Below are 24807 nucleotides of genomic sequence, written 5' to 3'. Positions count from 1 at the left end.
AGAGAGAGAGAGAGAGAGAGAGAGAGAGAGAGAGAGAGAGAGAGAGAAATAGAGAGAGCGCGAGGGTACGAAAAAGAAAGCGTTTTTTCTCGTGGAGGTTGGTGTCGGTCATGGTGTACATACCAGGATCGCCGAGGGGCAGGAGGGGGTGGGCAGAGATGCTGGAGCTGCCCATAAGGGAGCTGCTTGGAGTGGCCCCACGATAGCCTCCCCCCTCCAAGCCCTGCAATGCCCTACCACCGCTAGTCTGCCGGAACGAATTGGACCTGCGAGCAAGAGAGAGTCAAGTTCAGCATCAGACTTAGGCTACCAAATACCAAGCCTGTATCAGAACTAACTTATACGTTGTTGTTGTTGTTGTTGTTGTTTTTTCTTTCTTTCTTTTTTTTCTCTTTTTTCTTTGTTCTCATCGTCTTCCCTTCCTAATCTACCATCGTCTCTCGTTAGACGGTAAGCTCTCGTTACTGCGCTCGCTCGATCGACCCCGTTTGTCGCCTTTCAATTCGATCTTTACCGACGCGAACCATCGTTGTCTCGTTCGGGTTGCTTGAAACGAGTGCCGCGCGCGCGGCCCATCGCTCGGCCATTCCAACGACGAACGCGATTAAGTAACGACCCACGACGGATCCGTCGACGGCCACGCGGTTGGTATTCAATTTGCAAACGAAACGATCGCGCTGGGTAATCAATCGTGCCCGCGAAACGATAACGAATACATCGTACACTCGGTAACACGGATTCGCTGCGACGTAGGCAGCGATGGGATCGAACGTCGTCAAACTAGATTAAAATCCTTACGAAATGGGTTTACTTTACACCTGTAGGGGGTATCTTCGCATCAACCCTGATGTGGAGCGGTTGCGGATTCACACCTCGCTCTTTTATGAATGGAAACATGGAGATCTTTCCACCTATTTATTTTTTCTATACGAGCGGAGCAATGACTTTGTCTACATCACCCCTGTGAATTAGATACTGTAACTTTTCCATTATTAACCCTTTGCGCTCGAGGCATTTTTCTATAAAATCAAATCCGGTCCATTTTTATAACAAATCTCTGTAAAACCAAAAACTCTACTTCGAAAAGAAACGTCTACGAACATTCACGACTCAATGTATTATTATTTCAAATAATAATTAACTGTATTCTGATATAAGTAAAATTGAAATATTACGTTCAAAAAAATCACTTTTAAATGACATATGACGCCCTAGAGGCGCCACTCGAGCGCAAAGGGTTGAATATATTGTTGTCTGGCTCTATGGTATCCAGAGAATTCAGAGTCTGAGCTGGATTCTTACAAAATTTGGCTGAACGACCTTCTCCTTTACATAGGAAACATGTAATTTTCTCTGTCGAACATCGAAGCTTGTCTGCGAATCTTTTCCTTTCTAAACGACTGTGTTCTATCCATTTAAAAATATAATCTCTTAACACGTCGATCGCCATGTCACCCATATATGGGTGACAGTGTTTTTCACTCAAGAACTAAAAAGATTCATTCTGAAAGTTAGACGTCACAGGAGATGAATCTAAATGAAGTTCTTGAATTTTGATGTAATTACAAAATTAAATACCACGATAAATGTTTCATTACCTAGGCTCCGATAGTCTAAATAATATTTAATCTTAGCAGAAATTTTCAAGAATATTCGTTTGCCAGTCAACGTGTTAATTGTACGTTATTTGTATCAACACTGTATCGTCGAAATTGTAAAGCGAAATGGATCCTATAGGGTCTTAAGAGCTTTCAATAAATAAATAAATAATTAAAAAAAAAAAAACTTTGTCTACTTTAAATATCTTCGTTATTTACAGTCCTATAAAAGAATTTGTCGGAACAAGGTTGCACTGATTTGAGGAGCACTTGTAAGGATAGAATATTATTTCTTTCAGGGTCACTTTCTTACAAGACTTCAATGTCTTTTTATTATTAACGTAAGGGTACATTTTTTAATGTTTCAAAATGGTACCATGCAAGGTTATATGTACTCATTGAAGACTGTACTCACATACAGATTTTTAAAAATGTAGCGTTCTATTTAACATTGACGACCTTGAAATCTCATAAGATGACCGTGGAAAAAATTATTACACACGTATCCCTCGAAACAGTGCAACTTTACCTTGGTAAGATTTTGTTATAGGACTGTAAATAATGGAGATAACCGCCAATTAATCTTGATGAATGGGTGAGCGAGTTTTATTTATAACAATACGAAGTCGTAAAATTTGACTATAACACTGACAGAGATGCTTATGCGCATTCATTTTTTCACAGATACAGAGAAGGAACTGGAAATTAAATGAATGTATGCCACTTCCTTTAAACGATATACCATGTATATTATATTACTTTCAATATTTTATATAGTTTTGCATTTATCCACATTTTTATAGATTTCTCCATGACTCCATTTCCCATAAATGAATAAACATCCGCAGTTTAATAACACCTAATGTACCAGTCTTACAATTCTTGCTTCTTTACATTCATTTCATTTTTACTTTAAATTACGTTGCATTTACATTTGCTTAAATACTTCTAGTCGTCGTTCTTTCATTAGGAGTGTCAGTGGTCAATTTGGACCCACTGCCCCCCCCCCCCCTTATAGCTCGTAGTACAAACGTAGCTACAGCCCCTGAAGGCTAATCTTGATAAAGTTTTGGTGCAAAGATACCTCGTAGGTGTAAAGAATAGTATAGATGTAAAATGGCTATGCTTTTGCGAGTAGAACACTATCCTCGATGTGTAAATATTGCAATTGACTCGTATTCGTCAGTGCGTGTTGAACTTGATCCCTTCTCTACTTGTGTGGGCCTGTGGCTCGGTTCGCGAAACCCCTTCCTCTTTTGCGCGGTACGCTTCACGGTTTTGCGCGCCAAGGCTTACCAATTGCGCAAATCCAAAATATCTGACCTTCGTGCGCCAAGTCGGACGAATCGTTATGAAACGACAATGCTCTGTCGGTAGCATAATTTTTATAATAAAAGTTGGGTACATTCGATTTCGAACCGATCGTTTAAACAAAATTGATTTTGTACGAGGAGAAATGACTCGAAATTCACGAATAAATTCGCGGAGTTATTCCAACCAGATTTAATCGAGTTAATTTTTATTGAGATACAAAAATAGTTTTTAATAATATATACGCGAATATATTACACATATTTAATATTTACCGTAATACGGAAAATGCTGTAGAGTGAACAAAAAAGAAATTTGTCTAATACACGGAAATGTATATTCCGATTAGTATCTTCATGTATCGTCATTTTATATTCATAATAAACAGAATACATCGAAATATGTAGAACACATTGAAACATGCAAACTGAAGTATAACGTGTACATAGAAATGTGTAGAATATCCAGTGTCTGCAGAATTTCTCGTATTCTATGTTTGCATATTCCAATGCACTAAATATGTGTAACATATTCGTACACATCGTTTAAACAAAGTATGTAAAATATGGGCTTTATACATCAATATGATAGATTTAAAAAGAATAAAGATAAAATGATTTAAATAAATAAATATATATTATTTCTATCGAATAATCTTGGACGCAGAAATTTTGCATTGTTTTAAATGAGCAACTTTCGAAAAGTTTTGAAATTGCTGTTTTAATCCTTGAATTAAAGGCCTTTAAATTGGACATATCGCAAATATGATGATACTTTATTAATATTTATACCGTTTGGCAACTTTGTTTCTATATTGACAGAGCATTTTGTCATTTCCTGTTGATTCGTAAGACTCGTCTCGCTCGAATTAATGTTTTGGAATGTTATAAAATTGTTCCGCTCAGAGAACAATGGCGTAACGATTCTGTGCAGGTGAAACACCATGGGGCGAGCAACGTATGGAAATTATTTTTTACTCGCTATGCGACATTTTATCTAGATCGGAGTTTTTCACATCTCTACTTGGCCCCACGATGGAACGAATTCGTGTTACAGAGTGTACGTTGATTGTAAAAGATACGAGTGTAAATAAATAAAATACCGGTAAACAACGGTAAGAAAACTATCTTTCATACAAAAGGCACCGTATTAATCATTAACGATCCTCTCCACTATTCCTTAGATTTATCCCGATTCTAATTACTTAATTGAAATTTTATGTTATTCTGTTCTTTGGTTACTTCGCGTAGTGTAAATCGTCAATTTAATATTACTAGTCTTTAAGACAATCTTCAAAGGTGATACAAAAAAGAATTAAAATAAATAAATTATTACATTTATATTGTTTACAGAAGTACCCTATTATTATTCCTGAACGGACCCATTTGGTGACCAAAACTTTAACGATACTTTATTATACAAAACTGACGCTTCCTTTCTCCTAAAGACCAACGAATATCACCTTAACAATTTATCGATTTTATTTGACGATACTTTCCGTTATGAATAAAAAAATCTATACTTTACAAGGTTCCGTCCTAAATTAATAGTAGACTGCGCGTGAACAATTGATGCAAGAGTAATTGGTTATCTGCGCATGCTAATTTCACACGCACGCACACGGCGATATCCAATTGGGCTGTGTACATGTATGTCTGTGTATGTGTTCGACGGATCTATCGGTGAATCACGATGCTTTCTGTTCTACTAACACATTATTGGTAACTTTATTCAACCGAACACCGATATTGCATGTAGTAAACAATCGTGTGAATCTGTCAACTGTTATGTACAGAGGATGAAATTATCGTAAGGTAAAGTAATCTATTTTCTATCGTAGAGCAGGCTACCGCTATTGGACAAGATTGTATGTACACAGAGTGTTTACCCATTGCCGATGAACATTCTAAGGAGTGATTCTACGGGCCAAAATAAGATGAAAGTCAGAAGTGATGAATTTGTGCCACAAAAGCTATCATCAACTATGAATCGACTTTACCCAAAATATAATTAGATAAAGTGTCCCTCCTGTTCGCAATTTAAAAAAAAAAACAGTGGCTAAATTTACGAACATACTACACTAACGAATTTTTCTTTCTCAATAGTGCAAACACAATCAAAAAGTCTTAAATTGTCTTTTTTCATCATTCTCGAGTTTCATCTTGTTTCAGCCTGTAGAATCGCCTCCAGAAACATTGACCACTAGGTAGGTGAACACCCTGTACGTGTAACTCGTTAGCAAACAAACTGTCAGGACAGTGAAGTATGGTACTTTGCAGTGTAATTCGTTAGAGGTGTTACAATGGCGAGAATTAGTGATCACGCTATCAAATAGAGGGTACATCGATCATTCGGGTTATCGTGCCTGATGGTGAGCCTGACTCCCCGCCACCCCTGTCCGAGCAGGCAACACTGACAAACGGAAGTACAAAACGTACAGAGAGTGAGAAACACTTCGTTCTACGTAAATTGGAGCAACGACGATAAATACCAATTAATGTCCCGGCAAAAGCAAGACCGTGCCACCTCCCGTCTTACCCACGCAAGATCAGTGCGCTCGTTAATTAAAATATATCTCAATGGTATAAAACCAGCATTAAAGGGGGACAGTACATAACGGTACGCATGCACTATCTACACATTACTGGTATATCCAAGAGTTCGTTCAATTGTCAAACACGACATCTCAACATCGCTGATTCAGCTTACCTTTGAAACGTCTGCCTCTTCACGTAGTTGTCCCGCACGTACTCGACGATTTGCTTTTGCGTTTTCCCGCTATACCTGTTAACATCACACCAACAAATTAATTTTATTAACATAATACGCCGACTAATCGTTAACCAGTCGGCTGTGTTTGACGACTGTACCTGTCGTCGCTTGATTCTTGCGACACACATAATGCGTTGCTCTAACAAGAAGACGCCTCATCTGACTGGTTAATGACGTATATATACGTTCAAATTTAATTTATATGTTATTTTATATGCTATTTTAGTAAACTCTTGTAAAAGTAGGCCTCTCTCTGTTAGGTAACGTATAATAACCGCACACATATGTTGTATCCGTCGCGGCGGAAGGGTTGTACAGTAAATCAACATACCTGAAAGATGAACCGCGGCTGAGGACCCGTGTTTTCTGTCGCACCACTCGTTTCACTACCGAACAACGGAAGAAACCGTGATTCTCGACGCATTTCTTCCAGAAATTTTTGCACTCGTTGCGACCTTCGAAGAAGAATTCAACGGTATCCTTGTAGTAACCCTGAAACGTTAATTTGAAACGATCAGTCGTTGGACTCGATTATTCGAATGTTTTAACATTTATTTGGAGGATCTATATACTCACGTAACCCTCTGGATGAAGTTTGATCAAGAATCGCTTTCTTTTAAAACTGATCTTCCGAATTTTTGCCCAACTGAATGTGTTTATTTTGGTAAAATTTTGATAAACTACGATCCCCATGTGTGCCACTGCCAAATTCAGGGGTATACCCTCGTGATCCTTAAATGAACAATCGATGTTATCGGGTCGTTGCGAGTAAAACTAGGACAATTTTTATTTTTCGCTACTCACTTTTGCTGGATGCATTTTCATTCCATACAACTCGCAACGACGTGCTGTTTCTAGAAGATTAAGGTCCGCCTCTGCAGGTGATTGGCCTCTGTTTAAAAAATACACCATTTTTAATCAAAGTTGGACGTTATTCAAATAAAGCAATTTCTGGCCAAATTAATTCGGAAACTATCTTACGTGTGTTTTTTATATTTTTCCATAATGTGACGTTCTAATTCTTGATCTTGATGAGGCACAAATTTATATGTTGAAAGATAAGTGTGATCTGGATAATCCTCTGTTGCGTAATCCCCGCACTCAGCTGAAAGAGTCAATGTTAAAATCGCTCAACTTCCCCTCTTTGGTACTTAACTATTTAAAGTAATTTTCTGTGAAAATAAATTATCAGCATCGCATGCAAACCTACAATATCTTACCCTGGACAATATAGCTGGCCATCAGAGCTGCTGTATTATCATTGCATTGCAATAAACCTTGAGCTAAATCTCGTTTGATTTGAAGACAAAATAAATATCTAGTAAACTCCTCTTCCAGTTGTGCTGGATCGGGTGTATAAAATTTAACACAGAATCTCAAAAGAGGATCGATTAATGATAATCCAACTTGTCTACAAACAGGTTTCTCTAAATCTAACCAATACTGCAATTAAAAACCGTTGGTTAGTATTAAGGATTAAGTAAAATTCTTGTAGATTTAAATTAGTTTCTATGCCTTACTTTCGTTCCATTAGGTTCCTGGTATTCGAGACCAAAATAATCAGCTTCCAAAAGGTGCAGCTGTTTGCATACTTGATCAAATAACACCCTGCCTAATGCTTTTGCCTAAAATTCAAATATGTAAGAATAATAATTCCAATGATCCTATGGTAATGTCTTATTATTTCTATGCAAAAAGTAACAAGTTACTTTCAGTTATACCTATGCACATTCATTATGTATTAAAATACTTTTGTAAGGTAAATGAAAATATGTTTTATATGCTCCAAGAAAGGTTTTATGAATAATCAATACATCAATACATGTACTTCGTGCAGTATACTATAACCAATTATATGCTCCAATAGTTCATTTGAAAGTGTCATATGCGTGTCCATTATACATTAGATAAGTTTACCGTGCATATTAAATGCTTTGTACAGTAACAATTTAAACAATGTGTGTAATTAAATACACTTTTTATAGTTATTAACTAACTGTAGGGTACCTTAAGGTTTCTTTAGATTATTTTAACAAATCATGTTTATTTTCTTTAAACTCAAATTAATTTTAATAAGATCTTCCTATTTGTATCAAATCAAGCTTTCATGAAAATGACACTAGAAAAAATATTTAAGAGGTTCTACAGTCAATAACTTTTGACCTCTATGTACCAAACGACCAGAATATGCTGTTTTAAACCATGACACGAAGAAAAAGCCTACTATATGTTCCTCTGTACAACATATATCTTGTACGACTTTATCACAATAAATTTTTCTTACAATTAAAAATCAAACTAAATTGTACAACAATTGTAAAATGTACTGTAGTCAAACAAACACTATGTTTTGTTCATAAAAATAGTTATAGAAATGTTTTTAAATCCATATGGTTTTTGAACATTTTGCAAACCTACATTTATATCAAATAGGTTTATATCAATTCAGTTTCTGTTTGTCATGTTCATCTATCCTTGTTATATATGGTACTGTAGAAGTACAGTCAATTACTTCCCATTATAGAATTAAGCAGACACGTTGGGGTACTTATCTAACATTTACAGATGCTTAAGGTCATTTTGCATTAACTATTACAAAGGTATCAGAGAAACTGTACTTAGCTTTGAAATAGCATTTGATCTCTTCTAAAATCAGATAATTTATAACTTAAGTTTGCAACTTTGTGTCGAAACTTAGTAAATTTATAACACTATAACATCAAATGCCATATTCATAGACATTAATCATTTAATGTTTATATCTATGTAAACTCAGGGAATCCAAACACATATAGGTTTAGTATTCGCTTAAAAGTATTGCTCATAGACATTACCTGAACTTGAAACATTGTAATTGTGTCATCCAACATTTGCACACGAACGGCAAGCATTTTTCCAGCTTTCCTAGGTGTCGTGGGTGGAGTTCTACTACCTCCATCCACGCCTGCCGGAGTTGAATGACTGTGAGGCATTTTAGATCCCCCGCTGCCTTTCATGCTTATACTTTCTATATCATTCATCTTCAGTCATCTACGTTGGGCCGTAGAATGGCTGCTTATTTTTATTTTCTTATTAAAAATTTTATTTATAATTCTCTATTACGTAGTCATCTGTAACAGAGTATTAAGCATGTCCGTATTCATAATAATACTCTCTGTATTTTCTACAAGAAGGACTTCATAGGTAATGTTCAAACATTTATTTTATAATCTCTTTCATTCAATCTGTTTTAAAAAGTATATCGTGTAAATTCTAGTCAACTTTATTGATATACTCTCTCTTGTTACATACTTAGAAGGATTCACTGTAACTTAGCATGTGAAAGAGTAAAATCTTCTAAATTTGCTATGGCATGCTAACATTGACTGAAAACAGATTGATTTATGGAGCTTCGACATAGCTTGAGAAATGAAAACAAGCTTCCGAAGCAAGAAAGTTTACTAAAACAGTAAACATTGCTTGTCAAGATTATAAAATAAAATTTTGAGTAGTAATTACGATGATTTTCTTTATTGACCTTTCAAATCAGAAATATCGCTTTGCTAGATTTCATATTTTCTACATAAATCTCACGACTCTGTTGACACAGTAAGAGAAGGTTAAACGATGGGTATATTCTCGTTCGTAAAACGTGCAAAGCGCTTTCATCTTTACGATCTAAAACTATAAAACGTATAGGTAATATCACGATATGTCTCACAAATTGCTGCCCATCTCGTTGCACAAAATTCTCGACAATTCGTGAGAATTTTACAAAATTATTAACACGTATAAGACGTACTCGTTAAACATGGAAAGTGGACAGGTAGTCGAGTGTTTATCGAGATGTATATGGAATAAAAGAAAAAAGAAAAAAAAAACATTATCGTTCACTATTGTTTACGTCATTCGTAATGATATTACATGCAAAAGCGTTACTTTTATCATTCGTACGGTCCACTCTTGGCGTATCTTTAGAGGCGACTCGACACCAGCGGTTACGTCAAGGCTATGATTATACCGATTATGCTACCGATCGAACAGTGCTAATGGAATATGTCAAGAGATTGGCTGCGGTCGAAAGGGTTGAAAGTGTCGATTTGTCAATCAATGAACGATCCTGAAATCTCGAGTGCACGGTGGTACCGTTAAGCGTTCACCTCGTTAGCCCTGCTATCGGAGATGGGCACAATTTTATTCGAATATTTGAACGACGAGACTCTGTATCACGATTCGTTCTGTAGAAAAAGTTATTTGTTCAACGTGAAACTAATTCAGATCGTATATTATTTGGATTACATCTTTTGTGGAACGAATAACGGATGAAACGATGTTCATTCACGCTCTAAAAAGTCTGATCAAGTCCAGATAAATTGGACGAGGTATATTCAGGATTCGTAGTAAAGGAAACTATTTTTTGTCTTTCTTTTTCATTAATTATTCGAAATTATGTATGCAGTGAAAAATGTTACCCATCTCCGTCCGCGAATCGATGGAATTTTTGATAGGAGCGAGAAAATGAGAGAACCGAACGATTGTTTCAATAGAATAATAGAAATTTGAGACGTTCTTGGGAGCATTCCGAGTACGACGAACGAATAAATGGGATCGAGTGAAAGAAGGCGGGGCTATAATCGTGCCTTTGAAGGGAAAGAATCGGCTAAACCGTATTACGAAACGGTAAAAAAAAAAAATAATACATATATGTACAGATTGATACGCGTATATATATATATATATGTATTCAGCCGACTTACGTTTGCCGGCTTAATAGGTACCAGTGGCAGCACGCCCCAAACATACAGCAACGCAGAGTTCATTGATCACCAAACAACACTACTCGTTCACCGGCACTCCCGTTGTTACGATCGCGTTCGCGATACTCGTGATATTAATAAGTCGTTTACGCTACCACTATTGCACACGACATAGATTTCGCGTACGATCTCTGGATATCCCCGAGCAACGATCGAGGAAGTCTCCAAATTGAACCACATCACACACCTACGGAGCGCTCGTCTCCGCCTTGGCATGAATTATACGAAATCGTCAGTGGTTCTCAGCATGCGACAAACGGTCCAATTATTCATTGATGAACCACCGCGTACAGGCAACGGCCCGAGAGCGACAACCCGTTACCACGAAAAGGACAGCTTCGACTTTTCGATGGCCACCTCGACCGACTCGAGTCCGATAGCCGACTAACGCTATTTAGTAGTATTGGTCTTACAGCGCGGCGACGCACTCCAAGGGCGGAGCCATGCGAAAGACACAACCAACGACATCTACGAGACACCAGAGAAACTTAAATGGCTATGAGGTAACTTTACCCGGCTTTGCGGCAAAGTAAAAACATTTTTCTTCTTTGGAAAATATTCAAAAGAGGAAACGAGACAAACATATCAGCAAACTTCAGATTTATTTGAAGCCTAGGGTTTTGCCCATCACTCGCTTTGCCCTGTACCCTCCAGAACGTTTTCGTACAAACTTGACTAACATCTAATGTACCTGTCTTACATTTATACGATCTCCAGATTCGCGTAGTTCTTGCTTTGCTTTACATTGCATTTGTTTAGATATCTCTTATCATGATTTTCTGGTATCCATAATAGGGTAGAGCTCCTAGTAGGGCCCCTGGTAGGGCCCACTAGTCCCAACTAGTCCCTCTATAGAACTTGACTGTAGCACTATTCATTCATTCATTTATTTAAAGTGCGTAACTTATTATACAAAGTTATTGTACTACTGCTTACTTATTACTAGCTTATTTCCATGTTTCTTAGCATCATCTTGCATGACTCCTGCATTGTTTTAATACCATTTGCAGTATCTCTTACTTTTCATCTATTGGGGCCCGCTAGTCCCCCTCTAGCTCGGGTACCTTGGGGTTGCTGAGCCTGTACTGTAGCTACAAACACCGCTACAGACCCAGAGGAGAAGACTATAGCACCTAATGGACCAGTCTTATATTTATTCGTTCTCTACATTCATTTAATTCTTGCTTTACATTAGTTTGCATTTGCTTAAGTATTTCTCTTCATAATTCTCTGCCATCTCTAATAGGGATAGTCTGGTTAGGGTTCCCATGGGGTTTGAGGCCCACTGGTCCCCCTCTGTAGCTCAGGTACCTCGGGATGTCTAGATCCGTACTTGTAGGTACAATAAAATATACCCTACAGCTCCGGAGGGTATCCTACTACTATCCTACTACTGAATATTTATCACTATTTTGAAATCGGTCTAAAAGAAGTATCCTCCAAGTTGAGGGTTAGGTATGCTCCCATAAAATATCCGAATTCCTGCCAGCTTTAATTTTTATGTTTCTTCAGTTTTCCCCTTCGATACTTTGTAACAAAAATGATGGAAAATAAATCTGGCCTGGTGTGCTCTAATTGTGTATGCTTTTCTCTTTCATTCGTAGATGTAATGTATAAATTTTAGAAGTTTGAAAGGGAAAGTAAAGGCTGTGCCTCGCATTTGCGCATACCTGAACTTTTATTTCTAAAGATTCGCAAGATGGCGCTACAGACTTAAATGCTCACGAGAACTGTCAATTCGTGCGTCTGTGTGCCACAAAATGTCAAATGAACAAAAGTAACCGTGAACGTAATTATTATAATTCTGTTCGCGTGAACGGTGAGTATCGTGATCAAACTCATTTTCGCGTACTACGAGTGAATAGCGTTAGTGTACAAGAATAGATCTGAAAATACAAAACAATCTCTTTGTCAATAATCTCGTTAGCTCCCGCAAAGTTCGTGGAGCCGATTATACGGCAAATAAAACGTATTATTTACAAAGCAACAATTGTTTTAGCAATAACAACAACACACTAGTAAGTAGAATGTAAATTGGAGCAAAGATCTATACATCACGCTAAAAATGGCAGTATCTCTTTACATCCATACCAAAGTTATAAACTCAATGTTTATTCTAAAAATATTAACAGAGAAATTATACTATCAAAGTTTTCTACAAAATGTGGATTATAATTGATTGATTTTAGAACTGATGCAATTGTTTTTTTACATTTTTCTAAAACTTGTTTTTTGTATTGTTACATTTTCCATTGATGATTTGTATTTTTACTTTTTTACATTAATTTTCTATGTTTTTCATTCAATATTGGATTTCTTAATGTATACTATAGTACTTAATAAAGACACATTATTACATTGTTATTATTTTCAGATCTATAGAATAGTTGCTTTGATGTGAATCCTTTATAAGTGTCAATATATCAAACCAAAATGTCTGATGAAGAGGACACGGCAATATTATTAAATAGTGCCAATAGAACTATTGAGACATCTATAAACAAAGTTCCAAACGAAGATTACCAATGTTTACCTCCAAAGAATCTGAGGAAACCAATTCCAAAGCAAAATGATAATTTGACACCATTGACATCAGGCAATCAAACTGTTTTTGTTTCCATGGTTGCAATTTTGGCAGGTATTGCTTTTGGATGTGACATGGGAGTGGCAAAACCTATAGCTCCTTTAATCAAACATGAATTCAATTTAAATTGTTTTGAAAGAGATTTTGTTATTAGCATTTGGTTCATTGGAGCACTCCTTGGTGGTTTAACCGGTGGTAAGTTTAAACAAATTTTTAGAAGAGTACTATTTATTAATAGAAAAATAAATCAGGAATAAATACTACTAACAATGCATTACAGGTTTCCTAATTGACTCGTTTGGTCGGCGCTGGACGATGATATTAACTCTGGTCTTCCTGACTTTTGGGGCCACATTATCAGCGTTGGCGAATCATTATATTTTATTACTCGTCGCACGAGTAATTTGCGGTTATTCGGGGACAATTTCTGCTGTGGCACACTGCGTGTATATGGCGGAAGTATCCGATTCAAATAAACGCGGATATAATATAATGCTGTACCAATTGGGCACAGCTACTGGATTTTTAGTATCCGTAATAGCTGCTGCTGTGAAAAATATCGACTACCAATGGCGATTCTCTATTGGCATAACGGCTGTTCCTGCTTTGGCCGCTTGTATTATTACTATTATATTTCTTCAACGATCCCCGCCGTTTCTGCTTTACAAAAGAATGGCTAACGTCTCGAAGACTCCAACGAAGAGTGCTTGGTACACGGTCTTCGAGACTCTAACAATCATGATTTTTCTATTGATATTGCAACAGTGCACCGGTAAACGACAAGTCCTGTATTATGCACCGAGACTGTTCGCATTGTTGGGCATTTGTTCGAGTAAGTGATAAAATCGCGTTTCTCTTGCTTATGAAAGTATTCTCACTCTATTTTAAATACGCAAATAGTCAACACAACATAAGGAAGTAGAGTATGCCATTTAGACAAATGGAAGTGACCTTAAAGTCTCCGAAAGCTTCTCACCTCGATGATGTATAATTTTTTTTCATATATCTTAAAATAACACAGATAACTAACACTGAAACTGCTGTGTGAAATTCGTATCACCAAAACACACACGCCAGTTAAAGTGTTAAGGCGATTGAGGTTATCGTCCTACTTTAAATAATCATTTACATCGAAGAATACTTAAACTCAAGGTCAATACATGTATTATAAATAATAATACGTTTGTATCGACTATTTCCGTACTTAATTTGGTCTTCCAATTGGCAAGTATTAATTTTAATTTCACTCACTCTATTTCACAGACGTTGCTGAAATCACAGCTTTAATATCTCTCGGCGTCGTGAAAGTTTTCAGCACCATGCTGTCTCTGATCATAGTAGAAAGATGCGGACGTCGAACAGCGTTAATCACATCGGCAACTATTTGTATGACAACCATATCATTGCTGTCGTTATTAGCTACTATAGATAGAGGCGACGACAACTTGGATATCGTAAATACACATTGTAAGAATCATCACAACGAGGATGTGAAAATTCAAAACGCTATGCCCGCTGGCTCTCCGCCGCCGTTTCCACTGCTACCGACTCCGCTAGCTATAGCTGCTCCCAGCCCTGAAACATGGACTCAAATCAAGGCGTCTTGCGAAGTATACATTCTTCTCTCTTATACTCTTGAACTTTAAGGGAATAGTCTGGTATATTGATCTAAAAAATGCAGTTTATCATAAATTTTTGTTTATATCTGAAATGTTCAGACTGCTCCCTGATTCGATGTAACCCATTTCAACGATGTTATTTAATCTCGTTTCAGATGCAGAACATTATTGTTTCCGAAGGTCTCACCGGTGGTTTACGTATTTTAGCGGTAGTAACATTGCTTGTATACGAAGCAGCGTACGCTTTAGGACTCGGTCCAGTCCCGTTGTTAAATCTTACGGAAGTTTTTCCTGCAGCGATACGAGGAAAATGCATCAGTTTTATTACCATCGTGATATGGGTGACCCACATAATTGCTACAGAATCGGTCAGCGCTATGGCCAGTAAGTTTCTTTTTCTTTTGGAAGTGTTAACCCATTCAGCCTCAGGTTTATAGTTTAGGCTCTATGGGTTAAAATAAATACCTTATTATCTTTTAGATTGCGAATATTTCTATGGTAATATAAAAACAATAATCAAAAAAATATTCACATATATTGAAGTCATTCCTGACGCCTTATTCCTTTTAAAACGTATACAATTACTCTGTTTCAGAATCGTTAACGTTAGCTGGATCGTATCTATTCTACAGCTTCATGTGCCTAATCACCATATTGTACGTTTTCCTATTTATTCCCGAAACAAAAGGAAAATCTCTGCATCAAGTAGCTCAAGAGTTACGGAAAATCTCTCTCGTAACACGGATATGCAACAATTTGCGCAGCTTGCCGCTCATTTGTCACATCAAATGGATAAAAAAATACGACGAGAATGTAAGTAACGGACAAAGTACATTAATTTAAAGAGTGAGACATTTCGTGCCAGAATAATGACATACAATCACAATGCGTCTGCGAAAGCATTTCAAATGCTACCGATTTTTCAGGTTTTCTATATCTAAGTGATTAACTATTAATTTTAGTGAAAAACTTACAAGGTTCATAACTTATTTGTGTAATACTCTGCTCAAAAGCCATTGCACGCCATTTAACGCGTGCATATTCAGACAAAGCTTCTCTGACTGCCGTTTATTCTATTACATATCACACGGACGTAACAAAAAATGTCGAATATGCAATTTCATTTTAATATAAAAGACTGACTAGTTTCTTAATTTAGTTCTTTCTCGGCATTCTCTGCCCTTCTCGTGTTAACTTATACACAGTTCGACGGACTGTCAATTATTTAATTGCAATTTATTTTTCTGACCGTCACAATGCACGATGCAATCATTCCCAGGAAAAATGTAATTAAAAACGCGTGATTCGGAATGAAACGTAAGTTTTAAGTAAACGATAATGAACTATACCGTTTTATAGTATAGTTGAAAATGCACTGATACGGATTACATCAACAAATGCATACATTAGACATTTAGGTGAATACATGTATATGTTATATGTCCCATCGTAATGATAATAGAACTATTTTTAATTATTATAATTGCGCTATTTCTAGGGTACTTTTCGGATATAAATGTTTACCGTATCCGTTTGAATATACGTAGTTTCTCTATGTATTATAACGACATGCAATGTTTTCCGGTGCCATTTCAAATATATATTATTATGTAAAAAAAGTCTTTTATTATACATAACATTGTTGTATATAAAAATAATTTTCATATGTATAATTATTACAGATCTATAATATTGTATAACGTAATATCGTTGGCAACGATGTAATTGATTTACATACTTAATAAAATGGATACCGTACATAATACGTTTTTTGTTTCTTTTTACGCATGAAAATAATGCTCCTCGTGATTGCTTATCGTTTATAACTTAATAAGAATGATCTTGTTGGTATCTGTTTCGAAAATAAATACACATTTATCTTACTTTCCCTACTTTCTCATCGATCGGCGAAGGATAATCGATACGATCGCAGGAAGACATTAATTTCGATAAACTAAAACCTAAAACTAAATATCACTTTCGTAAAAAGCTCTAGCCTAAGGAATTAATTGTAATCTATCGTAATCTCTTTTGATTGCTTCGAGATCTTAATTGGGAACAGAGGTGGCACGTTTTTAATCCGATTACCACGTTCTCTAAGACTTTTTCACGGTAGTCCCGCCGAAAGACTTTCTTTTGTTCCAGGTCAACCGTTTCGGGGGCGATAAAACTTGCTCTAAGAATATATGTCTTCTCTCTTTCAAATTCAAATCGGTATTGCACGAAGATTTATCGTTCTCGTAAATGGAGTCAGCTTTTTCCCTGTTCGCCTGAGATCTATCGTTTGGAGTATGTTTCGTTTGACTAACGTGACTAACGTTCAACATGGCAGGAGCTAAATTCTCTTTATCGTGTTTCGTCGAAACGTCCGTCTTCTTTAATATAACCGAAACGTTCTTCCTCGATGGATCAGATTCGGAAGAAACGGTCGACTGTCCTATTTTAATGGCATTGTGTGGCGTGACAACGTACACGAGCTGTGATTTCGATTCAAACTTTTCCTTCAGCAGAGAAAATTTTCGTCTCGGATAGTTGATGGCTTTTCTACGTTTGTCGCAAGGTGGCGGGTCAATCTTCTCCGTATCACCAGAGTTAGCTGAAACATTCATCGTCACGTTTTCGTGGCTTCGATCATTGGATTCGGACACGCTGGTCTCGGATAAATTATTATGTACAATCTCAATGTTTTCAACAGGTACTAGAGGACTCATCTCGACGTACAGATCATTCTCCTTCGGATCGTCTTTTACCTGCTTCTGTACCTTCGGTTTGCTACCCAGAATCGGCGAATCGGAGAGTATCGCGTCTATCAGAGGCGTTTTCTTGATCGATTCTATCGCGCAATATTTGACAAAGTCTCGAATAGCGTCAATCTCGCGTTTCCCCCGAACGATCGCCTCTGGATCGTCCAATCGATTGATGTAATTCCTGTTAACGGTGGCAGGATCTTTAAGATCGTTCTTGAACAACGCTCTGGTGAGCTGTGCTCTCCTTATCAGATCTTTCGGATCGAAATCCTCGCACTGTGTTCCTGTCGTGTGAAACACGTGCCTCGGGGAATTATCAGCCGTGTACTTTCTGATCTGATCGATCGTGCTCACCAGAGTGCTGACCGAATCACAGCCAGGTCGAGCGTACTCAAATTTCTCGTCCAATTCGTCGTGTTCCTCCACAATGGTATCCAGCGCGAACATTCCACCTTTATCATCGATCACTACCGGCTTGGCAATGTAAAGCGTGGCGTTCTGCTCGTCCACGTCGGAAGAAGTCCTTTTCGTAGCCAGGGAAGGATCCTCGCTATACAGAGCTCTCAACTCGCGAGGATCAATCAGATCATACGCTAGCGTGTCGAGATAATCCTCTTGCTTCAGAATTCCTCTCAATACTGAACTAGCGCACGTCGTGTCCGAGAACTCCGAGCTGTAAGTTGTCCCAGTGGTGGTGCTTGTCAACGTATCTCGTCGTCTATCTCTGACAACGCTGTCATCGTGGATATAAGTCTCTATATCCGTGTAACCTTTCCAACTACGGATGCACCAGGGCGGTCTAGCAACCCCAAGGGGACAGACGTTTTCGTAGTCGTGTATCGAGGTGACGCAACTCATCGTTTCGTCCCTTTGCTGCAATTCCTTTGTCAGTTTTTCCGTTTCGGAAATTTTCTCATCGTTGAAGCTCGTAGGGGTCTCCAGCCTGTCCCTCAATATAGTGATACCGTTCAGATCGTCGCACGCCACCTCTAATTCGTCGAGTTTCGCAGCCGCGTCTGGCATCGATTTTTGGTCGGCAGCGACCGTCTCGTCCGTCTCGTTTTCCATCTCGAGGATCAGTCGCGTCGAGAAGCAAATTCCGCGCCTCTTCTGCGACGGATCCTTCGCTGTGACATCCTTATCTATGTCTAGCGCCTGCGTAGTCGGCAGACAAATGCCCCTGCGTTTCTGACGGTGGATGGCTTTCTCGGTTGCATCGTTACAGTCGTTTTGTATTTCGAATTCCTCGTGTTGCGAGAAATTCTTGTGCGCCGACTCGCATTCCGACATCACGCATACGGCAGTCTTCGATTCGTTCTCGATCTTACAACTCTGATTGATAATACCGTTCTCCGCGCACTCGGAACTCTGCACGATGTTCGTCAACAAGGACTGCTTGTCCGTGGTGATCTCCTCGGAGGCAGTGCCTTGAGAATGGTTGACGGAACACAAAGCATTAGGATAATACTGTTTGAAGGATCTGGGAGTGACGGCTACATCAGTGACCATCTCAGACTTATTGTTATCAGTGTCTTTAGAAATACCCTTCGACGGATGAAACTTTCCGTAATAAAACAACATACTCGAAATACCGATCAACATCCCTCCGGCTATTAAGCTCGTTACTATGGCTATCTCTTCAGTCTTAATTGCATCTTTAAAACACGATACGTAAATAACTAAAAACACGATGTTCTCTGTCACGATGATAGTGTAAAAGATAAGTACTCTGTACCGAGACTTGCCGACGCGCAAGTTAAAAAAGTCGAAGCAATAAATTAATCCTATGATGCAATTGTAAATACGCTCCTCCCACACTGTGGGACAGAAGTCTGTGTTTTGTAGAATTACCCAAACAGTCATAAATAGCCAATGGAGTCCTGTAACATTTAGAGAGGAATGGGCAACCTTGTAAAAGATGTAAATCTATTTTAAGGAAATCTCTATGGTATGTTGTCTGGTACACTTACCAAGAAACAATAAAAACCATTCCCGTAAACAGATTGCCGTCAAAACCAATACTGCTATTCTGGATATTAACATTCCTGCTCGCCAAACACCCTGAAGAGTCAACACTACCCATGTTGTCTCGTTATGGCCAGGATTTATTTTGTGCATCGCTTTTGTATATGTACCTATAGCCCAGCTCAACGAACAAAAGGACACTATGGCAGATAAACCTGTTCGATTGTCCATTTAAGTATAAATTAAATACAATTCATTATTCAATGTGGCAAATATTCAATTTCTCGCATGTACTTCTCTGAGATATACAGAAATTAGACATCTATAGTTCTAGACATTTTTTGGTCGGAAATAGAGAGAGAGAGAGAGAGAGAGTGGCAGTTGGGAGTCATTTTATTTTTAGCACTTTAAAACACCCACCCTACTCAGAGAACATTATTTTTAAAGTTACGGTGTAGTGAGCTTTCCCAATAGAATATCTAACCAATATCCATGCATTTGACTCCTAAACTTAAATAGCAGTGCTTTCTGCAAGAGGATAGAATACTGTCCATGATATCTTTGTTCCTGCCTCTGTTATCTATGGGGGCGGGTCAAAGGAAGTAAAAATATGCAGTCTCTTAACTCCAGTTTTCTCTCAAATTCTACATACAAGATTCCCTTTGTGGGAAAAGTATCATTATTGTAGGAGATCTCGTACATAAAAAAGATAATATAAAAAATGTCGATAAAAGTAACAGAACTTGAAAGTCAAACGATAATACGTTCATACTTGTTAAAAGTGAAGTGTTTACATCTTCTTCATAGCATGTTCTCAGGGTTACATGTAAGTACCTTCACATTTAATCCATAGGGTAAACTACATTTACGCTAATAACATTATTTCTTTTATAGAGGCAACTTACATTAGTAAAATTAATTACCGTAATAGTTATAGTATTTATGACGCTTATATTCTTATTGAATTTAATATATAATTCATGTTCACACATAAGCAAACATTTAAAGACTGCAAACTATATCCATAATGGAAATTACAAACATAGCAATGCAATTAGCAATAAATCTACTTTCATTAATTTGTCAGTAGAAGAAATGAAAAATGTAAGGATTCAATTAAACATCAGGAAAACCGAGTTAGAACGGTATTGTGAAACCATGGGCAAAAAGGATTCAAATTTAGACAATGTACTGGCAAACATGGTTATCGATACGTAAGTATAAAATAATTTCTTTTCACAATTGCTTTTTGAAATACAAATTAATTGACATTTATACTGTACAGAACACATGGAATATCATGGTGTCCGATATACAAGGCAGCAAGTTCGACTTGGATGAAGCATTTTGCAACCCTTGGAGGAGTATTAACAGAGACAGCTATGGAGTTGATTCATAGAGATATTTTACAAATCAATACTATTGTGAGAAAAGCATTTCCACGCGATCGTGACATTAAGAAAGCCTACCAAGTATAAAATTCTTTTTATTATATAAAAATTAGTACATCTTCTTCAAAGATGAATAAATATATAAATAAAATTATAGATTAAACTGTGGTTTAAAGAAATCACAATTATTACTTATTTTCAGAAGATCAAAAAGATAACATAAGACAAGAAATTTGTTGTTACAGAAGCTGAACACAACGAAGAAATTCCTGATCGTTCGTCATCCATTTGAACGTCTTGTATCCGCATACAGAGATAAATTGGAACACATAGAAGGAAGAGATTATTACTATAAAAGATTTGGACGGCACATTACGCATAAATACCACCGATACAGACAACCCAACGAAACTCAATTAGAACCAACGTTTACAGAATTTCTCCGTTTCATAGTAGAAGAAAAATACTTCGACGAACATTGGGCACCATTTGTCGACACATGCGAACCTTGCTTAATTAAGTATAATTACATTTTGAAATTTGATACGTTCGATCGAGATCAACAGTTCCTAATACAAGAATTAGGTTTAAGAGAATATCTATATGAAAAAAGTGATTTAAGAAATATAAATCCGCGCGGAGTCACAACTACCGCTGTGGTTAAAGAGTATATGCAAAATGTTCCTAGATCGTTGCTCGACGAAATTAATAAGGTTTATGAAACTGATTTTAAATTGTTTTCTTATTTACCTGTGTAATATTTTAGGGTATTTTACGTTAGCATTCAAACTATAAATGTGATAAATAGTTGCATTTAATCCAGAACTTCTGCAATAATGATCTCTACTATGAAGTTAGTAACTTCTGTATTCCTTAACTGAAATAATTATTTTGATTGTTCTTACTTGTCCACAATGGTGTGCGACGTAATACTGCCATGACATATAGCTGCAATATTAATTGTGGAGCAGCTCCCATGAACGACTCAAACAAATGCAACATGCATATATCACTTTCCTGTCTATATACCCAATTTTTATCCTTCGCAAATCGTTTGCTTCTTAAGGAATATATTGTAGCATACAGTAATATTAAATACCTAGAAATAAAATTATTGTCCCTCAAAAGTAACAAAGGAACTAATTGTAAACTTTTAGAAAAATCTTTTTAAATAATACCTGTGTAATATTCCTAAGAACAAAAAGTGTAACAACCAATGTATAGCTTTAATAGAACCATCGCTGTGATACCATCTTAAACTAAACATTTGGATAACACCAGCGGGTAGAATTGTGAAACTCAAAGCAAAGCATCCCCAAATAAATTGGCCTTGTAAAAAGTATTCCATAAATACAATACTATCTACAAAAAACATATTCTATAATAAATTCCATGTATTCCATGAATACACCTATTAAATGCAGTGTTTTCATAGATTTAAAAAACATAAAAATGAACAGATCTTGCTATCGAGTTGAAACAAGTTTCATTCAACCAAAACTCCGTTTCAACAAAAATGTTTCTTCTATTAAAAAATATTTTCTTATTGATTTAATGATATGAGTTCTTTAGGTTCAAGATAAAGTGTTCTTTCTTTGTGTTCAATTAAGGCTATGTTGTTGGTAAAAGTGACAGTATGAGACAAGTATAAGACATACAGTGCCAACAGGCTCACAATTACCCTTACTAAAAATTATAAACAATTTCTGGACCACTGAATCCTTGATACAGTCTTCATAGATGATGCAAATGTTTAGAGTGGTTTAGGAATCACTTAAGCCTTGATTGAACACGAAAACCAATAGATGTTTTGACTGTTGATTTTTGACACTCCATAACCTCAACCTAAAACACTTGCACTATTACATCAAATCTGTAAAAGCATCTAATAGAGAAAAGAAAGGCTTTTAAAATCATACACAATACTAAACAAACAAAAAATGTTCTCGAGATTAAATGTCAAACCTAACATTTACATGTATAACTTGCACCAAAATTAAAAGGTATTAATTGAATTATCTCATTTTAAGACATACCATTTAATCGAAGTCTATATTTATTCACACTACTATAAAGGTTGCAAGAATCATGAAATTTTAAGTTGTATGTACTGCATTGTTTATTATATTACAATAAACGTGCACAACTGTAAATAATGTATAAATCGTAAATAAATCGTAAAGAGGTCTATGTTTCACTTTCCACGTTGGATACGCTAAAAGTATATAAATTTGTCGACCATTTTTGTATTATTTTATATTAATAAGATAAAGCATTTCTGAACAAAATACGAAAACTATACAATACACTTTTAATCCTTGTTCACCTGTTGCTATATCGATGAAAAAAAAAATGACACAAGTCAAGTAGTAGATTAAGTCTAACAATCTGAACCGGTAGCATTCGATTTCTCTGTGCGATACTACTGTCGATACATTTCCTTTCACAGTTTCGTAGCACGAAACATTATCATGTTTTAACTCTGCCGCCGCCATCTTCCCGGCCATTCTCGATTTAATTTCACACAATAGACGAAAGAACGCGTTCCAAAATCACCCGCGGACTTTCCATATTTCTTTTATTTGCAACGCCTTCCGAACGTACAACTCGATACATCGAATTCGCCCCTCGACACGACACGTTCAAACGAAACACGACGATCCGTTTCTTTCGAAAACTAGATCAGCGAACAGATTTGCGAAAAAAAAAAAATAAACCACCAGAATTACATCACCGACACGAACATCAATTACAGCCAATCCCGTATCGGAATCTTCATTTTCGAACGAGATACGTCCCAATCAAAAACGTTCGATTAATTTAATTCATCGTGTTGTGTAAAATATTAACTGAATGTTTCCCATTTTTCTTTACTTTTTTGTTATGAGACCAATTGTGCACGTTTCTAAGCAAAACTGATCAAAGCTCTATTTGCAAATATCTGGAGATTGCTACCTATTCGTATGCAAAATTGATATACAAATTAATTAAAGAAACATTGTAACAAAAACCGTATTTTGATTAGCTTGATATTGATGCAGATGTACGTTATTAATCCCTAAAAACAAAAAAAAAATTATCTATACAGGGTGTCCCAAAAATGTTGTAACACCTTGAAATGGGTGGTTCGGGAGGTGATTTAAAACAACTTTTTCCTTAGCGAAAATGTTGTCCGAGGCTTCGTTAAGGAGATATTAACGGAATACGTCGACCAATCAGAGTGCGCGTAGACCGTTGGAGCGACCGTGATAGCGAAGGCTACGCGCTATAGGCGGCAGCGTCAATGTCCTTCGATGCACGTCGAGTCGCTTGTTCGCGTACAAGCGCGGCCGCTTAGCACATAGCCTTCGCTACCGCGACCGCATCAACGGCATCCTCGCGCTCTGATTGGTCAGTGTTTTCCGTTAATATCTCCTCAACGAAGCCTCCGACAACATTTTCGCTAAGGAAAAAGTTGTTTCAAATCACCTCCGGAACCACCCCTTTCAAGGTGTTACAACATTTTTGGGACACCCTGTATTCACGTGAGCATGGACATCTACGCATACTTATCACGCAAGCGTATATCGCAAGCATACGCTCACTGGTGCTCAACTGAAAAACCTGTCTGCACTACTACAGATACACAATTAGCAACTGTATACTAGCAACCAGGTAGCCCCTCCTAATCTTACGCGATGCGTGAGGAGAGATGCGCATAAAAAACTGTTCTCTCGTCAACTACCCGGTGGCGCGAATCGTAGTGACCAACACGTGCGTTACTCTGTCGATGAACAATCGGCACACAATTTTAGTTTATACCATTTACAAATGACTATGTTATTTTTAGGCAAGAGAATTTGTTTAAAGTAGGTCCTTTGCGTTGTATACTTTCACTTGAAACGACAAGTTCCTGAAGAACATTGCTATACGTTAGAAAAAAGTTTTTAGCTATCCTTATCTATCTATTTTTACATCAATTTTATTTTGAATTGTATCGTAATATTACGAATAGTAATTAATTTCTTAAAAGAATACGCTAAAT

The 24807-nt window shown here is 36.9% G+C and overlaps 4 protein-coding genes across 14 annotated transcripts in view; 2 read left to right on the top strand and 2 right to left on the bottom strand.

Moving 5' to 3' along the window:
• The window catches only part of LOC128878298 (FERM, ARHGEF and pleckstrin domain-containing protein 2), a 96186-nt gene that overhangs the window by 55128 nt on the left and 16251 nt on the right, over window positions 1–24807 (bottom strand). The window contains exons 1-11 of one of the 5 annotated variants that reach the window (XM_054126394.1): window positions 9463–9868; window positions 9199–9344; window positions 8516–8791; window positions 7202–7306; window positions 6902–7124; window positions 6663–6786; window positions 6486–6573; window positions 6258–6413; window positions 6013–6173; window positions 5619–5693; window positions 124–266 (exon numbers count right to left, since the gene is read on the bottom strand). In XM_054126394.1, the coding sequence (XP_053982369.1) occupies window positions 124–266; window positions 5619–5693; window positions 6013–6173; window positions 6258–6413; window positions 6486–6573; window positions 6663–6786; window positions 6902–7124; window positions 7202–7306; window positions 8516–8701 (1261 nt within the window). In that variant the 5' untranslated portion in view covers window positions 8702–8791; window positions 9199–9344; window positions 9463–9868. Of the gene's footprint in view, window positions 1–123; window positions 267–5618; window positions 5694–6012; window positions 6174–6257; window positions 6414–6485; window positions 6574–6662; window positions 6787–6901; window positions 7125–7201; window positions 7307–8515; window positions 8792–9198; window positions 9869–10417; window positions 10879–24807 lie in introns of those variants that run through there. The other 4 variants (XM_054126392.1, XM_054126393.1, XM_054126396.1 and 1 more) reach the window with 4 other exon arrangements.
• On the top strand, window positions 12184–16463 carry LOC128878302 (solute carrier family 2, facilitated glucose transporter member 10-like). Of its 3 annotated transcripts, XM_054126406.1 has the most exons (7): window positions 12184–12296; window positions 12852–13256; window positions 13342–13893; window positions 14325–14671; window positions 14836–15064; window positions 15276–15493; window positions 16363–16463. In XM_054126406.1, exons 2-7 carry the CDS (start codon window positions 12911–12913, stop codon window positions 16378–16380), a joined length of 1710 nt encoding a protein of 569 aa, XP_053982381.1. In that variant the 5' UTR covers window positions 12184–12296; window positions 12852–12910; the 3' UTR covers window positions 16381–16463. The 3 variants fall into 3 exon arrangements, with proteins under 3 accessions (XP_053982381.1, XP_053982379.1, XP_053982380.1); XM_054126404.1 differs by lacking the exon at window positions 16363–16463 and having other exon boundaries at window positions 15276–15523; XM_054126405.1 differs by lacking the exons at window positions 12184–12296; window positions 16363–16463 and adding an exon at window positions 12308–12495 and having other exon boundaries at window positions 15276–15523.
• Window positions 16763–24312, bottom strand: LOC128878296 (uncharacterized). 5 transcript variants are annotated; one of them, XM_054126389.1, is made up of 6 exons: window positions 23110–24311; window positions 22465–22628; window positions 21962–22145; window positions 21689–21882; window positions 19398–19607; window positions 16763–19307 (listed from the first exon to the last, which is right to left on the bottom strand). In XM_054126389.1, the coding sequence occupies exons 3-6, from the start codon at window positions 22129–22131 to the stop codon at window positions 16777–16779; spliced, it is 3105 nt and encodes a 1034-aa protein (XP_053982364.1). In that variant the 5' UTR covers window positions 22132–22145; window positions 22465–22628; window positions 23110–24311; the 3' UTR covers window positions 16763–16776. The 5 variants fall into 5 exon arrangements, with proteins under 5 accessions (XP_053982364.1, XP_053982365.1, XP_053982361.1 ...); XM_054126390.1 differs by having other exon boundaries at window positions 22471–22628; XM_054126386.1 differs by lacking the exon at window positions 22465–22628 and having other exon boundaries at window positions 23110–24312.
• LOC128878303 (carbohydrate sulfotransferase 9-like) lies at window positions 19621–21682 on the top strand. Its single transcript, XM_054126408.1, has 4 exons — window positions 19621–20218; window positions 20287–20606; window positions 20678–20864; window positions 21029–21682. The coding sequence occupies exons 1-4, from the start codon at window positions 20114–20116 to the stop codon at window positions 21539–21541; spliced, it is 1125 nt and encodes a 374-aa protein (XP_053982383.1). The 5' UTR covers window positions 19621–20113; the 3' UTR covers window positions 21542–21682.

Source organism: Hylaeus volcanicus, chromosome 6, assembly GCF_026283585.1.
Source record: "Hylaeus volcanicus isolate JK05 chromosome 6, UHH_iyHylVolc1.0_haploid, whole genome shotgun sequence".
Lineage (NCBI taxonomy): Eukaryota > Metazoa > Arthropoda > Insecta > Hymenoptera > Colletidae > Hylaeus > Hylaeus volcanicus.
Note: the sequence above shows the minus strand (reverse complement) of the source record. Positions and strands in the feature narration are given on the sequence as shown.